At 56.2% G+C, this 13,951-nt stretch overlaps 6 protein-coding genes across 6 annotated transcripts; 2 read left to right on the top strand and 4 right to left on the bottom strand.

Moving 5' to 3' along the window:
- Window positions 1–197: 197 nt before the first annotated feature.
- On the bottom strand, window positions 198–666 carry BKA78DRAFT_293069 (uncharacterized protein; the record flags this gene model as incomplete). Its single annotated transcript, XM_066886152.1, has 2 exons — window positions 198–399; window positions 527–666. The coding sequence occupies 2 exons, from the start codon at window positions 664–666 to the stop codon at window positions 198–200; spliced, it is 342 nt and encodes a 113-aa protein (XP_066748431.1).
- A 3,218-nt stretch (window positions 667–3,884) lies between these two features.
- BKA78DRAFT_88713 (uncharacterized protein) lies at window positions 3,885–4,795 on the bottom strand. The gene has a single exon (XM_066893912.1). It carries the CDS (start codon window positions 4,602–4,604, stop codon window positions 4,092–4,094), a length of 513 nt encoding a protein of 170 aa, XP_066748430.1. The 5' UTR covers window positions 4,605–4,795; the 3' UTR covers window positions 3,885–4,091.
- Window positions 4,796–5,190: 395 nt separating this feature from the next.
- On the bottom strand, window positions 5,191–6,846 carry BKA78DRAFT_88795 (acyltransferase 3). The gene is made up of 3 exons (XM_066893913.1): window positions 6,594–6,846; window positions 5,914–6,541; window positions 5,191–5,869 (listed from the first exon to the last, which is right to left on the bottom strand). The coding sequence occupies exons 1-3, from the start codon at window positions 6,624–6,626 to the stop codon at window positions 5,223–5,225; spliced, it is 1,308 nt and encodes a 435-aa protein (XP_066748429.1). The 5' UTR covers window positions 6,627–6,846; the 3' UTR covers window positions 5,191–5,222.
- A 992-nt stretch (window positions 6,847–7,838) lies between these two features.
- On the top strand, window positions 7,839–9,747 carry BKA78DRAFT_307356 (uncharacterized protein). The gene is made up of 3 exons (XM_066887852.1): window positions 7,839–8,621; window positions 8,740–8,841; window positions 9,171–9,747. Exons 1-3 carry the CDS (start codon window positions 8,033–8,035, stop codon window positions 9,362–9,364), a joined length of 885 nt encoding a protein of 294 aa, XP_066748428.1. The 5' UTR covers window positions 7,839–8,032; the 3' UTR covers window positions 9,365–9,747.
- Window positions 9,748–10,023: 276 nt separating this feature from the next.
- Window positions 10,024–10,699, top strand: BKA78DRAFT_307353 (uncharacterized protein). The gene has a single exon (XM_066887851.1). It carries the CDS (start codon window positions 10,341–10,343, stop codon window positions 10,620–10,622), a length of 282 nt encoding a protein of 93 aa, XP_066748427.1. The 5' UTR covers window positions 10,024–10,340; the 3' UTR covers window positions 10,623–10,699.
- An 810-nt stretch (window positions 10,700–11,509) lies between these two features.
- On the bottom strand, window positions 11,510–13,444 carry BKA78DRAFT_293066 (tyrosyl-DNA phosphodiesterase I; the record flags this gene model as incomplete). Its single annotated transcript, XM_066886151.1, has 2 exons — window positions 11,510–12,989; window positions 13,050–13,444. The coding sequence occupies 2 exons, from the start codon at window positions 13,442–13,444 to the stop codon at window positions 11,510–11,512; spliced, it is 1,875 nt and encodes a 624-aa protein (XP_066748426.1).
- Window positions 13,445–13,951: the final 507 nt, after the last annotated feature.

Below are 13,951 nucleotides of genomic sequence, written 5' to 3'. Positions count from 1 at the left end.
TTGCAGCAGCATTAGATATCCAGCAGGCATCAAGCATATTAGAACCGCACAAGAGAGTCAGAAACATGTCAATTTCTCAAACACAAATCAAACCACCCGTATATACCATTCTCAATACACAAGATCCGACCTCTCATTACTTGCCTTCCTTGCCTTTCCGCGCATACACATCAAACATTTAAGCAACCGAAGACTCATTAGATCTTGGAAACGCCAACGTTTCCACCAACGCCCTCGCCAATCAAGAAGGTCGGCTCCTTGTTGGAGAAGTTGGGCACGTCGGCCATGACGGGGCCGGCGGACTGCGTGACGGCAGCGTCCCAGGCGGCGCGGTCGGGAAACTCGAGCAGGCACAGGATGCTGTACGGCGCGGGGTCGCCGGTGGCGGTGGAGAGGAGCCTGTGGGAGGAGGTCAGGTTGAGTCTGCGAGGGTGTTTGTGCTAGTATGTAGTTTTGGGACGGGGAGGGGGGTTGAGATGGGGAGCAGGGTATGTGTCGGAGGCAGGGGACGGAGAGAGTATTTTACTTTTGCACGCGGTAGCCGATCAAGCCGTGCGGACCAAAGTGCTGCATGGCCAGCGGCATGTGCGTCTGGAGGTAGTACTCGAGGTTGAAGGTTGCGTCTTCGACGTTGGGGTACAGGACAGTGATGGTGATGGGCGCCATGGTGTTGTTGTTTGAGGGCTGACAGAGGGCCTTTGCTCGATGTTCTGCAAATGGAATTGGGGCTCGCAGATGTGTTGTTTTTGCGCCGGAGTCGTCTTGGTCGCGGTGACGATGTTGTGATGTGGTGGTGTCTGGATAGCGCGGAAAGTGGGTCGTGAGGGAGGAGGGGTTATGGAAAGATTTCAAAGCAGTCCAGTCGTGTCCAGTGCGCAGGCAGTCACTCAATCGGCCAAATCAATCGATCAATCACTGAAGCTTCCGCGTCCAACCGTTCCAAGCTGACGTGATCCGAATGGACGAACTCGTCTGCTTCTCCTCACGAGGTTGACCATTGTCTGGTGGGCAGGGCTCAGCACAGCCGCGGCACGGCGAAAGGGACCAGGTGGGGCAGCAGCTCAACAGCTCTCCCCTCGCTGCGGGGTAGCTCGCTCGGGCTCGGTTCAGGGCCATGGATGATGGGCTGCGTCTCGAGACGGGTTTAACCTTTCTCTGCTGCGTTTGCTGGCTGCCGATCTGATGATGGAGGGAAGCCGTAGTTGAGGTTGGAGAACTTTAGCGGAGCTGGCGGGGGTAGAGTACACGGGGTAGTTGACATCGTCAACCAACATCAGACGCTTCGATATGGGAAGAAGAGACAAGGTTTCATCGTGAAAAGAGCCGCATAATTTTGAAGTGAGAGTATCACGTGGGGAAGTCGCTCTCCTCGGTAGGTGGTGAGAGAACAGGCGAGGTGTTTGTTGGATAAAGTTGCCGCGTCTCAAAGAACCAAACTTTTTCGCCTTCATCTATCTCCAGAAGCCGTCATCTCCACGCGTCGTCAACCCCAAACGCTTCACGGAGGAGCGGGCTGCCAAGGGGAGGAGATTTCTGATCCGCCCTTGGCACCACCCCCTACCTCCCACTGATACTCCCTCTCCGCTCCGTCTCCGCCAGCAAGCCACTACATCACCACGACTGTTTAGACTTTCAGCTCCGTCGCCGCAAGCCACGACAAGTCACGCATCTGTCGCAGGGAGCCTGCCTTCTCGGCCGAGCATTGATTGTGTCACGTCGCGGCAGCATTGCCCGATGACTGCAAAGCGCGAAGCACAGTACCAGCAACACCATTGACGGCCAAATCATCACCACCAATAAAACCACCACATTTTCTAATCCACCCAACTGCCGCCGGGAAGCCGTCGCTCCGACATACCACCTTGCCCGTTCCACCAGTCGAGTGGTTCCGGTGCCTGCTCGCTTTCTCATCTTCGGTCATGCATGCAATGCGTGCGCCCACACACTGTGCCACAGTGCCACATCAGCCACCTCCATGCGCGCTTCCGTGGGTTGCATCGCCCGGCGGGTGTGTGAGCCATGGGCTCAGATTGAACGGCACAACGGGTGCGAGTGGCTGCAAGGCTGGGGCAGGCTGACAGCCACTTCCGTTCGTGTGTGATGGTGGAGCGAGCAAATGGGTGGGTCAAGGAATTCCGTAAAGGTGTTGGAAAGAGCTGGGGGAGAATGCTTGCTCTGGTTGAGGCTACCGTCGCTCAGCTGGTCGTCTTTGCTCTCTAATCATTTGCTTGTCATTGTTGTTGCATCCATCCTTTTCTGTTTTCGTCCTACCTCATGTTTCGCCCTTGAGGGCCGGGCCTCTCCTCTCCCCTCTCCAGTCTCCCGCTGATGTACAAAGTATCAGCATCTCATCTCATCTCACTCCCTCGCCCACAGGATCTGACAGTAGTCACCAGCAACCCCGCATAGGCAGGCCATCGGGATCCCGTATCCGTCCGTAATCAGGGGGCCAAAAATCAACCCCCTTCACAACAGCACAGAATGACGTCATGCTTCTACCTTCAGTCTCCGGCTTACTCGCTCCTTGCTCGCTCCTGGCTCGCACTCAACTGCCGAGATGCGAGAAAGGGAACGGACTCGTGGACAAAAGAGACGAACCGACGGACGGACGCGGAGCCAAGATGTGGCTCGCATAAAACCCACATACGGATACGTCGTACCGCGTGCACCACGCACAACCAGCGATTCGGAGGAGCCAAGCCCAGCGTCTCCGGCCATCAACACCTTCTAGAATCCTGTTGGATGGCTGCGGCGCGGCGTGGGTGTGAAGAAACCATTGGCCGCCGCGCGCCGTCCGTACTGCAGCCGGGCACCAAAGCTACCTACAGTGGATCCGAACGTGACCGACCCCAACCAAGCACACACATGGACGCCAAGAAGCTCGCTGCGGAGCAAGGAAGGCGACTACGAGGAGGAATGACGAGCGACCAAGGGAGGGACGGGGACTCTGAGTGAGATGGAGGTTTGTTTTTTCTTGGCCGCTTTTCGGCGGAGGCAAGGGGAACGAAGCTCGGCATGCGCTCGCTGACTTGCATGCAGGTTGGTTGCAGCGGGTAGGTGGATGGGATGGGGCGGGCGGCAAGGCAACGAGGTTCCGGTGCGCAGGTAGGTAAGCGCTGGGCCACTCTAGGAAGGCAGGAGGAGAAGTCTACAGCGAGCCTGTCTTGTACCGTGTCTTGCAACGAACGGGGTGGCGGAAGGACGACAGACAGCTCTGGGCAGGGCGGCGGGCGTTTGTGTTGACTGCCCTGCTCGTACGTCGGTCAATCCTCCTGTCAATTGTTCACTTGTTTGCCTGTTTCTTTTCTTGCATACATGCATACATACCACCAGGTAGGAGAACAAGCTGCGACGTAGATCGACTGGGAGGCAACTTCGATGATTCTTGATTGCTAGCCCGGCTATTTGTCTTGCCCCCCCACGTCCACCATCTTTCTCTCTCAGCCTTCAGCCTTGATGTTTCCACATTTCACCAGCCCGTCCAGCCCTGTCAGCCGAACCCGCTCCCTTCTGCCCACCTTTCTGACTGCACCACAAAGCAAAGCGCCGGTGCTGGCTCCGCCCGCCCTGCTTGTTTGTGGCCACCTACCCACCCACCCCCAGAAAACGCCCCAGATTTTCCGTAAGCAAAGCACAGCCCTCACTCTAGCCACAGCACACCTGGTCCCATCTTACTGACGTCTGATCGTTGACTTGCGTGCTCAGGAGGTAGGTGGTCGCGTGCTCACCTACTTACCCCTTTCCGTGTTCCTGTCCTCCCGTAACGTCATCATCTGACGTTTGTCAGTGGACAGGCAGGCACTTTGGTTCCATACCCGGACAGCTAGAAAGTTGAGCTGTTCCCATCTATTCCCCTGTGCTGCCTAGTACGTTAGGTTAGAAAGTGACGAGCCGAAGGAAGTGAAGCAATAAGACATTAATGGAGACACCAGAGCAAAGGCACGACATGCAAGTGTATATTTACTCATCATATGTAGTATTCCAACGTTCGCCGCCTCGCTACCTTGCACTTCTACACGCAAGAGGAACGCAGGCAGGCGGGTCTGACTACCTATCAATATGTACAAGTACAACGACCAAGCAACCGACAGTCAATCCATCATGCGGTCGCCGGAAAGGGTGGAGGGGAAGAGCGGCAGTAAAGGGGTAGTAGTGGGGGGTATCTTTTTTTCGACGTATCGACAAAAAAACAAGAACGTTTTGCGCGCGCTCTGTACGCCAAAGGAGCTTGGATTGAACGTTTGCCCAAAACCCTCGCGGATAGCCAAATCCAAATCCAAATTCGACCAAGTGGTCAATCGAGAAGTCTGTGGACGACGTAGAGTGCTTGCTGGTCGGGTTCCATTGCGGTCGAGTGTCGCGAAAAAGCAGCTGCAAGCCTGCAAAGCCAGGGTAGCGCAGAACGCCGCCCTACCCGCGACCAGACAGCCAACTCCGAAGTCAATACTCGGAGACCGAGGGGAATAAGGCTGCGGAAGTAGGTATAAGGACATGTGTGTATCGGGATGAGTAAGGAGTCGACAGGGCAGAAGTAGCGCAAGCGCAAAAGCAAAAAGTCTAAAAAACCCAAGCACCACTTGGAGCAAAAACGGCCGGCCCGTCATCTTGCATCTGTGAACGCGGATTCCGGGGATTCGGGTCGTTACTTCTCTCGTGGCATTCCGTTTCTTGTTTCTTGCGTGAGTATGGTGCCTTGGTGCCTTTTTTTGCCTTTTATGCTCGCGAGGTGCCTGTGCCGTCGTGTGCCGCTCCTTACGCGTCCCGCCTTGTGCAAATGGGCAGGTTTCCGCTTCCCGCGTGGGTTAGGTACGCGTGCTTCGTAAAAAGCCAGCTAAAAGAATTAGGGCGCATCTCAAGGAGCCTTGGCCATAGGAGTAGTGGACATTAGCTGTCTTTTTGCCCTTGGTGCAGCAAATCAAAACAAAAAATTTGGAAAAACGCCCCACGCTGTTTCTCTTCCAGCCGGGGATGCTCGCTTGCTGTATCCATGCAGTGCGGTTGGAAAAACATATCAGCCCGGAAAGTTCCGCGGCGAAACGCCCCAAAACGCCAGTCGTATGCAAAGGTGGATCGATCAACAGTGTCGCTCAAAGGATTCGTGTGGTTTAGTTGGGTATGGGAGCGGTCGTGGTCCGTGGTCCATGCGGGTCTGCAATAGCATTGCGTGCGCTGGACCGTCTGCGGTGTCCAGAACTCGGGTGTGGTCTGCCTTGCCCATCTAGTCATACGAGAGGCAGGCCCTTTTCTTCTCCGTCTTCGAAGACCTTCTTCTCCAGGCGCTGCGTCAGCTTGGCGCAGTAGCTGTCGACGTAAGTTGTCCACAGGTGCGCCACGGTATAGACGACGACCAGCCAGATGGGAATGGCAATGCAAAAGGTGAGGGTGCTGGGGCCAGGAAGCCAGTTTCCGATGATTTCACCCTCCTCGTTGCGCACTTCCTCAAAAGGTTCGCCGGAAATACCATAAAGCATCCACACAAGTATCGTGCGGAGCAAGGTGCCGTGAGTCAGGTACACGGCGAAACTGTTCTTGCCCAACCACATGAAATACTTGTTGCTGAGGATGTCTTTGGCGCCCGAGGAGAGGAAAAGTCCGAGGACTGTAATGTTGAGACCCAGAGCGGTGTAGCGGCGCGGCACGTCACTGCCTTCGGGGAAAAGGGCGTGGGAGAGTTCGAGGAGTTGGCGAGACCAGGTCAGCCACTCGGGGCCGTCGACGGGGTACGATGCAAAGTAGAGGCCGAGAACGACGAGGAATGGAGCCATGATATTGAGCGGTGTCCTGTGTTTGGTCAAGAAGGCCTGGCCACCGGGAGAGAGGGAAAAGTCGCAGAGGATAATGGCAAAGTAGAGCTGCTGGTAAAAGGTTTCTGGAAATGTTAGACGGGCCTCGAACCAGACGTGTTCAACTTACCAACTAGCTCATGGCTGTCCTGGAAGAAATAGCAGAACATGGCGACATAGGCAATGGTGCGGTACTTGTACTTGAGGAAAATGGTTGCGCTCAGCCCAACGTATGCCAGCATCGACTCCTTGAGCAGAGGCAGCATGGCCCACTGGTGATCGTCGTAGGGCATGAAGCCGTTTGTCCAAACAGAGCGGAATGCTTCCCACAGATCGTAAATGGCACCCCACATGGTTTCTGCAGGGCGAGGGCTAGCCTCTCTGATCCAGACCTGGTCGGTGCGGTGTGCGACATTGAAGGCACCGATTTGGGCCAAAAACCAGGCGATTGTCATGGCTATGGTGGAGGGAAGAATGAGCCTAGGCAGACGTCGAAAGGCCGACTTTGCAATGGAGCTGAGGGCCTCGTCATACTGGCCGCCGCGTGCGAGGCGTAGAGGTTTCAGGGCGCAGACGAATCCGGTCAGGAATCCGAAAATGGTGACACCGATGCGACCTTGAGGCAACACGCGGAAAAACGGCATTTGTAGCAGTCGCGGAGGCGCGCCCTCGACATCGGCGGCGAGAAAGGCCTCAAAGTACCATGCTCGGCAAAGATGGGTGATGATGACGCTGAAGGATGCGATTCCGCGCAGACCCTGGGGAGTGGTCAGATTGTTTGTCGCGAAACGGGAGAGAAGAAAATAGTACCTCGACCCATTTGACGTTCTTCTCATTGCCCATGGCTAATTATGAAGCCTCATCCAGCGAGGAATATTGGATGCAAGTCGTGGTGGTAAAAAGCGGCGGGAGTGCGATGGTCAAGGAGCGGCGTGGGGCCTTGATGGGCCAATCAGTGAGAGGCTGGTCGGATGGTCCTGGGGTCCGAAAGAGGAAGCAGCGCAGCAAAGGACCCGACTCTGGGGAGGAGGGGGTGTGATAGAAGTAGCAGGTCGAGCTGGGGGGAGCAGCGGAACAAAAGAAGAGTTAAGAAGGCAACGATGTGCAGGTTCAGGTGCAGGTTGGACGGAGACGGCTAACGAAGGGAAGGTAGAGAGACCGGGGAGGGCGTCACAGGCCTTGGCCCTTGACCTCTTGGCGAAATCTTGGCGGGCGTCGACGTTGAAGGGCGCTGGGGGAGCTCAAGGGCACGCAAGACGGGCGTACACAAGCCTTTTTCAAGCCATGCGCGCCATTCCCGCCGCCATTCATCAGTATCTGTACATTTCATCAGTACCAGTACCATTTCTTCGAACAAACACGCAATGTACTGACCAGGCTAATGCGTCCCTTAGCGGCCGGCGCTTCGTCTCGCCGCACCAACGAAGACAAGCTGAAGTGACCCATGTCGATTCGGCTCGACGGGGGTCCGCAGCCTTCCTTTCGTCTTCCATCTTGGCTTGGATTCACCGCCGTATGCACAACAGCTATGACGCAACATTCAAACTGCCCCCTCGCCGTCGACTACCGCGCCTGATGCACGTCCCGGTCCCGGCTCCTCGTATACAATCCAAGAAATACAGCTTGGCCCCAATCGATGCTTGGGAGATACTCACCCCTATCTGACGCCCCTTTTCGTATCGTCCAGGGGGCCGAATGCCGAATCCCATCACAAGTCGACCTCGCCTAGATCATGGACGATGCCCGGACGACCCACTTCTGATCTTCGTCGCCCGCACTGCTAAATTGGATAAAAGTGCGGACTGCTGATTGTTGAAATTCCACATCGAGCTCGCCATCACCGCGCCCTCATTGCGCCACGGAGCCCGATTGTGGTTGGCTGTTGTCTCTGCAAAGGGCCCCTGAAATGGACGTGATCCGGCCGCCAGGGCAGTCGACGATAGGACAGCACACATATTTTTGGTAGACGCAGCCAATGGCGAAACCAAGGGCCGTCCCTCGCACCCGAAACCACTTCAAACATGGTAAGACGCCTCCAAGGCTGCTGAAACAATACAACCTGTTGAAGAGACGTCGTGAGAAGAATCGATTCCTTTTGCATTCTTGACGCCGCTCGAGCCATGCGTTGCACGGCTCCACCATCAGTTTAACCGTAAGCGTAAACTTACGCCATATCCGCTGCTAATCGCGACTACCGCCCATCCATTCCCCGCCATCACACTGTGAATCACCACCCCATCTTTTCCATCATGACCTCCAACCGACTCCAAGACAAGGCCGCCCTCATTACCGGCGCTTCGTCCGGCCTCGGCCGTGCCATTGCCCTTGCCTATGCCGCCGAGGGTGCCCGCGTCGCCTGCGTTGATCTGTTTCCAAACCCTCGCGATGCCACCTTGAATGCCGCCACGGGCAAGGCTCTAAACTTTGACCAGCGGGCCGCCGGTATGCATACTCACGAGCTACTGCGCGAGCGGCACCCCAGCAGCGACGCCATCTTCGTCAAAGCCGACCTGACCAAGCCCGCCGACGTCGAGGCCGCCATAGCTCGCGTCGTCGACCAATTCGGCCGGCTCGACGTGCTGGTCAACAATGCCGGCATCAGCGTCGAAAGCTCTCACGAACGCGTCATGCGCTGCCACGAGACGACCGAAGCCGACTGGGACAAGACATTGGCAATCAATACCAAGGGCGTCTTTCTGGGCTGCAAGTACGGCATCGCCCAGATGCTAAAGCAGCAGCCGTTGGACAACGGCCACGCGGCGACGGCAGGACCGCCGGACCGGGGCTTCATTGTCAACACGGCGAGCATTCAAGGCTTGGTGGCGTACTATGGGACGCGTGAGTAAACCACTACTCTCCCAATCTGGGCACCCGCGACCAAATCATCACCACATCTAGGCGAGGTAAGCCGCAGCAGCGAAACAAAACAACACTGACATCAAACCAAATCTCGCAGCCGCATACTGCGCGTCCAAAGGCGCCGTCGTCCAGCTGACCAAACAGATTGCGCTCGATTATGCAAAGGACCGCATCCACTGCAATGCGTTGTGTCCGGGCTGTAAGTCTATCCCAGCTCTGATCCCTGGCCGCCCACGCTACACCCCAGGTCCCCCCTTCCCCCTCGTTTCCCGCCTACCCCTGGCATCACTCACGGTACCCCACCCCACCCACCGAGTGCGGTGCCGCCCCGCGCCCGGCGCCTTGATCAGCCCAGGAACCAAGGCTGAGTTGGCGAGCTGGCGAGGCGGACGCCTTTCCTTTTCCACATATACACCACATACCCATGTCCTGGGGGGTATGTGGTGATGCCACTACTCATCTACTTGGCTTTTCCAAACACACTCCTCGCAGCCCCTTCCAATCTCGACTAAGCTCAGTGTCCCGTAGTTGTCAACACGCCCATGACGCTCAACCATCAAGACGCCGGCCCCGCACAGGCGGCCGTTGATGCCGCTCACCCCCTCGGCGGCATGGGCCACGTCGAAGACGTCGCGCGCGTCGCCGTCTTTCTGGCCAGCAACGATGCGCGTTGGGTCACTGGTCACCCCATGGTCGTTGATGGCGGCTACACGATTGTCTAGGTAAGTCAGATTGTCGTCTAGAGCGCGGTTGTTGATGCACTGCTTGCATTCATTTTTGCGCCGTCGTGATTTGTTGACGCGATTGCGTCTTTGAGACGCGTCTCGGATTGATTGTTGTCGCGTGGAGAAGAAGTGCAATCGTTTGCGGCTACACTTTTATTTTTATTCTTTTTTACTTTTCGGTACTGGTTTGCTGCCCGCGACGCAAAGATTCGAAACATCACATCATTTACGAGACGGAAGACACGAGAGATGAGAAATTGAGCGTTTGTTCCTGGTCTGCACGCAGCGGACCGCGCGGCACTTTTTTTGCGTCGCGCAATCAATCACATAATGCCTCCGCTTGCGGTTTCTGTTGCTCCGGTCCGTTGTGCTCGCGGAAGAAAGACAAACACCAACCACATCCGACGCGTTTCTGTGTCGCTTTGTCCCATCCGTCCTTTGTCTCAACAAGACCCACGCATCGACGACGCTGCATGCACTCTTCCTGTCTTGTCTATGCACCATTGACACCTCAATCCAACACTTCCAAAAACTCCACCCTCTCCCGAATTTCTCCTCGGCAGCGCGGCTCAGGCTCGTCGCAGCCGCAGTCCAACCCACTCACTCACCGCGTCAGAGACAAGACTCTGGGCCCAGCCAGCCAAGCCCGGATTAAGCTCACAACAACAACGCAAACAACCGGTCTGCGCTGCGTACAAGAAGCCGTTACGCGTTGTTGTACGCGTGTCCTGCGGTAGTACGAATCCGATTGCTGTTGTTCGGCTGCTGTATCTATTTCTGAGATGCGATGCCGTTTGGAGGGCGGAGGTTGGGTGGCGCTGGACTGAGGTGCTGAGACTGCGAGAGATGGCTCGGCGGGCTCGGCGCAAGGGCAGGAAAAGAAGGGAGGAGGAAAAGGGAGAAGGTGGTGGTGGTGGTGGTTTCTTGCCCGTCTGTCCATGATGGACTTGTTCAGATTCTTGTTCATTGTATCATGGCAAGCGTCTGGTCCTTCCTGCTCCCTACCACCTTTACCGCCTGTCTTTCTTCGACCCAACCACGCCACGCCACGCACGCACGCACGCACGCTACAGCCACCGTGGGTCCAACAATTGAAATCTATAGACTTGTATCCATCACTTGCCTGCATACGCAGCCAGCCAGCCAGCCAAGCGCATCTGCTCGTTGGCAGTACCTACACCGCAGAACGTTGCCCGTATCTCAAATTGGGAGGTTAGGTAGGAGGTTGGTTGCGTTGAGAGCAGCCAAGCGGTGATGGCGCACGCACAGTGAAGCAAATTCTCTTCGTCCTCTCTCTCACCCCTTCTCTCCTCCTTCGTCGTTGCAATCGTCTATCCAATCGCCGCCCAGATAGGAAATCGACTGGTCTGTTCGTTCCTTGCGGCCAACATCCAAATGCCCGTCTGATGAGATGGCAGAAGTCCGAGCCTGGAAGTAAACGTGAGGTCCATTCAAAGTCCACCCCCCTCATTATCTCCCGTGCGTCTTGGACGGCCGATGAGGGAGAGAGAGGGAGAGAGACGTCACATCGCTGCAGCGTAACGCGAGAAAGATGGGATAACGAAAGGCGAATGAATGCGTTGAGGGCAAGTCAAGTCCGCGGAGGGGCAGAGTAACATTGATAAATTTGGCTCTCTGGATAATAGAACATAGACAGGCCCGCCCACCTGCTTGATATTTCGTCGCAGAGAGAGAGAGGAGAGGAGAGCATACGGCGGGCCATCCACCATCCATGATGGCTACATACGAGCGCGGCGAATCAGAGACTTGGTGGTCACAACAGCGGCCCACACTCCTTGCCAGCATAAGGTAAAGGCAACATGATTCTTTCGTGGTGGTTGATTCTCGAGAGGTCCTGCACACCACCAGGTAGGACTACGCGCCGCCGGTGAAGTTTTTGCTCTCTTTTGCACGGCGCTAGTAGCTCTGCTTCTTGACACCATCGTGATTTGATCACTCCATCAACTGTGAGCTCACTTCACCAGCAAAGTCAGTCCTTTCATACTCATGTCGCTACTACTTCTTCTCCACCGTTCCTTGTGTTTGAGCAAGAGCACACACGGCACAAGACATGCAGTTTGACACGGAAGCAAATCGAGCAGAACCCCACCATCCCCATGCCCATGCCCGTCCATCATTCTCTCAAAACCCACCCCACACCCTGCCGAAGCGGTCAACTTCCTGGTACGGCTGAGTGGCACACCACATCTCGTCGTCCCTCTCATACGGCTTCAGAGGAAGAGAATACGGAAGACGCAGCCCAACCTTTACCGGCTCAGGTACTTTGGATTGACCGTCGCCCAACTTCCTTTCCACGACGGGGCGGTCGCTGCCAAAGACGGGCGTCATGACGGCTCCCGGTGAGGATCCAGGAGCGGGTGTGGTGGTAGATGTAGAGGGAGCTGAGATTCCAAGAGCAGAGGCAGGCGCAGCAAACATCACGGGCCAAACGCACACGCCGACCTCCCAGCTGCAGATGCGGACCTCGCCGCCGCTCGAAGCCCCGTCAGCATCATCATCCCTCTGGCTCGCCTTCTTTTTCTTCGACATGCTGCCGCTCGGCTCCGTCGCCATCGCCCCCCAGGCCTGCGTCGACAGATTCGCTGAAGTCAGCAGTGCCCAGTCGACGGTGGCGTCCTCTGAATTGGGCTCGTCGACGCGCCGTGAAAAGCGGACATACGTCTTGACGTGCGGCGCTGCGGTGCCGCGCTTTGCGTCGCCCCAGACACGTCGTTCTGCGGCACTTGCGGTTGTTGTGCTATCCCAGCGACACAGATAGGGACGGAGGTATTCAGCCTGTTTCTTTTGCGTGGCATTGGCCTGCGTCTTGGTATGTATGGAACCCCCTGAAGCGTAGCCATCAAGTGAGCGGCGGATCTCGTGGGGCGTGGGGAAGATGATGCGGAGATGTGGCCTTGATTCTTCCATGGCAGAAACTGGAGTAGACAAGACGGTGTGGAAGTGCTGCAGCCATCGGTCTGTCGCGCCGAGACTGGCAATGGATGAGACTTGTGCCACAACCATGCCTTCTGTTTTGCCCTTTCCTTTTCCTTGAACAACGTCCCCAGACCGAGCGGCTAGCACTTGCTGCAGGCCAACCCATCCCCAGGCCGTCTTTTTCGCCGGGTCGCACTCGTTCAGCTTCATGCGCCCCGGTACACTAGCCACAAGTGCGGCGCGCACGCTGCTGAAGTCATGAAGAGCAATTCTCGTAGCCAGTGGACGCAGCTTGGCACCATATGCAGAGAGATAAGCGTAGAGATCGGATCCAAAGCGTTCACCAGACCCAATGGGGTGATTCTGAGAAGAGGCACTCGTCGAGCCCGGGAGGAGGGGCAGCAACGGCGATCGCCAAACCGCCTGGCTCATATTGGCCCAATCCTGAGGAATCATGTTTGCCGTGTGGATGATGACCTGCGCGGTCTCATCGGCGCGAAAGTTGATTAGCATCTTGGAGTGGTGCGTGCCGTACGGCTCGGGCATGTACGCGGTAATGACTTCGAGGTTCGGATATTGCTGGGTCCACGCTTCCATCCTCAGTTTCTGTGGGTCTTCGCGCTTCCAGTTGCCGTGGATGACTTTGACTTTTGTCAGGGCACGTGTGTCGTCGTCGAGGCAAGACCTGCAAAGTCAGCATTTAATTCAAGGAAAAGTGGCCGCCAAAAATGGAGAGAAGGCGTACATTAGCCAATCCACATCAAACATGTAGTTAAACACCCACGTCTCCGTGATCAGTGGGTCCTGCAGCACATCGTCAATGTTGACCGTATCGACATTGGCGGACGAAGGCAGGTCACGGATGCGTGTGAGTTGGAATGGCGATGGAACAATCTCTTGTGTAGACCGCGTTTGCTGTCCACTCTCTTTTTCTGGGGCAACGGTCGTGCTACTGAGCTCTTCTGTCGCATGCGCCTCTGATTTTGGCTCTGCACGCAATGCAGTTTGCCGTCTCGCCGGCGGGCTGACGCTGCGATGGAGACTCGCGATGCCGCGTCGCAGCAGGCGCGCTTCGGCATTTGCTGATGTTGGTTCATCGACCCGACGCCTCTTGGGTGCAGGTGCGTCTTCGGGGGGCATCTTGTCTGTGATGCGTGTCGATGTTGTCAACTTCAGTCGAGATGTTGTGTGCGGCCAGCTGCACAGCGGGCTAGCGAAGGCGTTTGTAGAAGCAGATGGGTGACGAGCCAAGAAAGACTAGAGGAAAGAAGGCTGACTGAACGGGGAAACTGAGCTGACAGAAACGGGTAGATGGGCGAGGTAGAGGAAAGATGAAAAAGTCGACGAAGGAAGGTGTCTGGGTGATGGAACAATTAGGACAATGACGACAGCTAGACCAACCCAAGAAAGCACATGCACCTCTTGAAATGACGAGGCCGCACGACTTCAATCGCACAATGCAACCCACTTCCCTCCTCCTCCTCTCTCACTTCTTCTCTACTTGAATCAAGTCTCGGTCTTGTCGCCAGTTTAAACTCGCAATTCGTCCTCTAGAAGCAGACCAGACCCTTTGTACGCACGCGACGATGCTGTTGCGCCAATTGGGATGCGAATTAGAGTAAAGCTTCAAAAGAGAGCCCAAAAAAA

This window comes from Phyllosticta capitalensis, assembly GCF_038381095.1.
Source record: "Phyllosticta capitalensis strain CBS 128856 chromosome Unknown BKA78scaffold_2, whole genome shotgun sequence".
Classification (NCBI taxonomy): domain Eukaryota; kingdom Fungi; phylum Ascomycota; class Dothideomycetes; order Botryosphaeriales; family Phyllostictaceae; genus Phyllosticta; species Phyllosticta capitalensis.
This window is presented reverse-complemented; position numbering and strand designations above follow the sequence as displayed.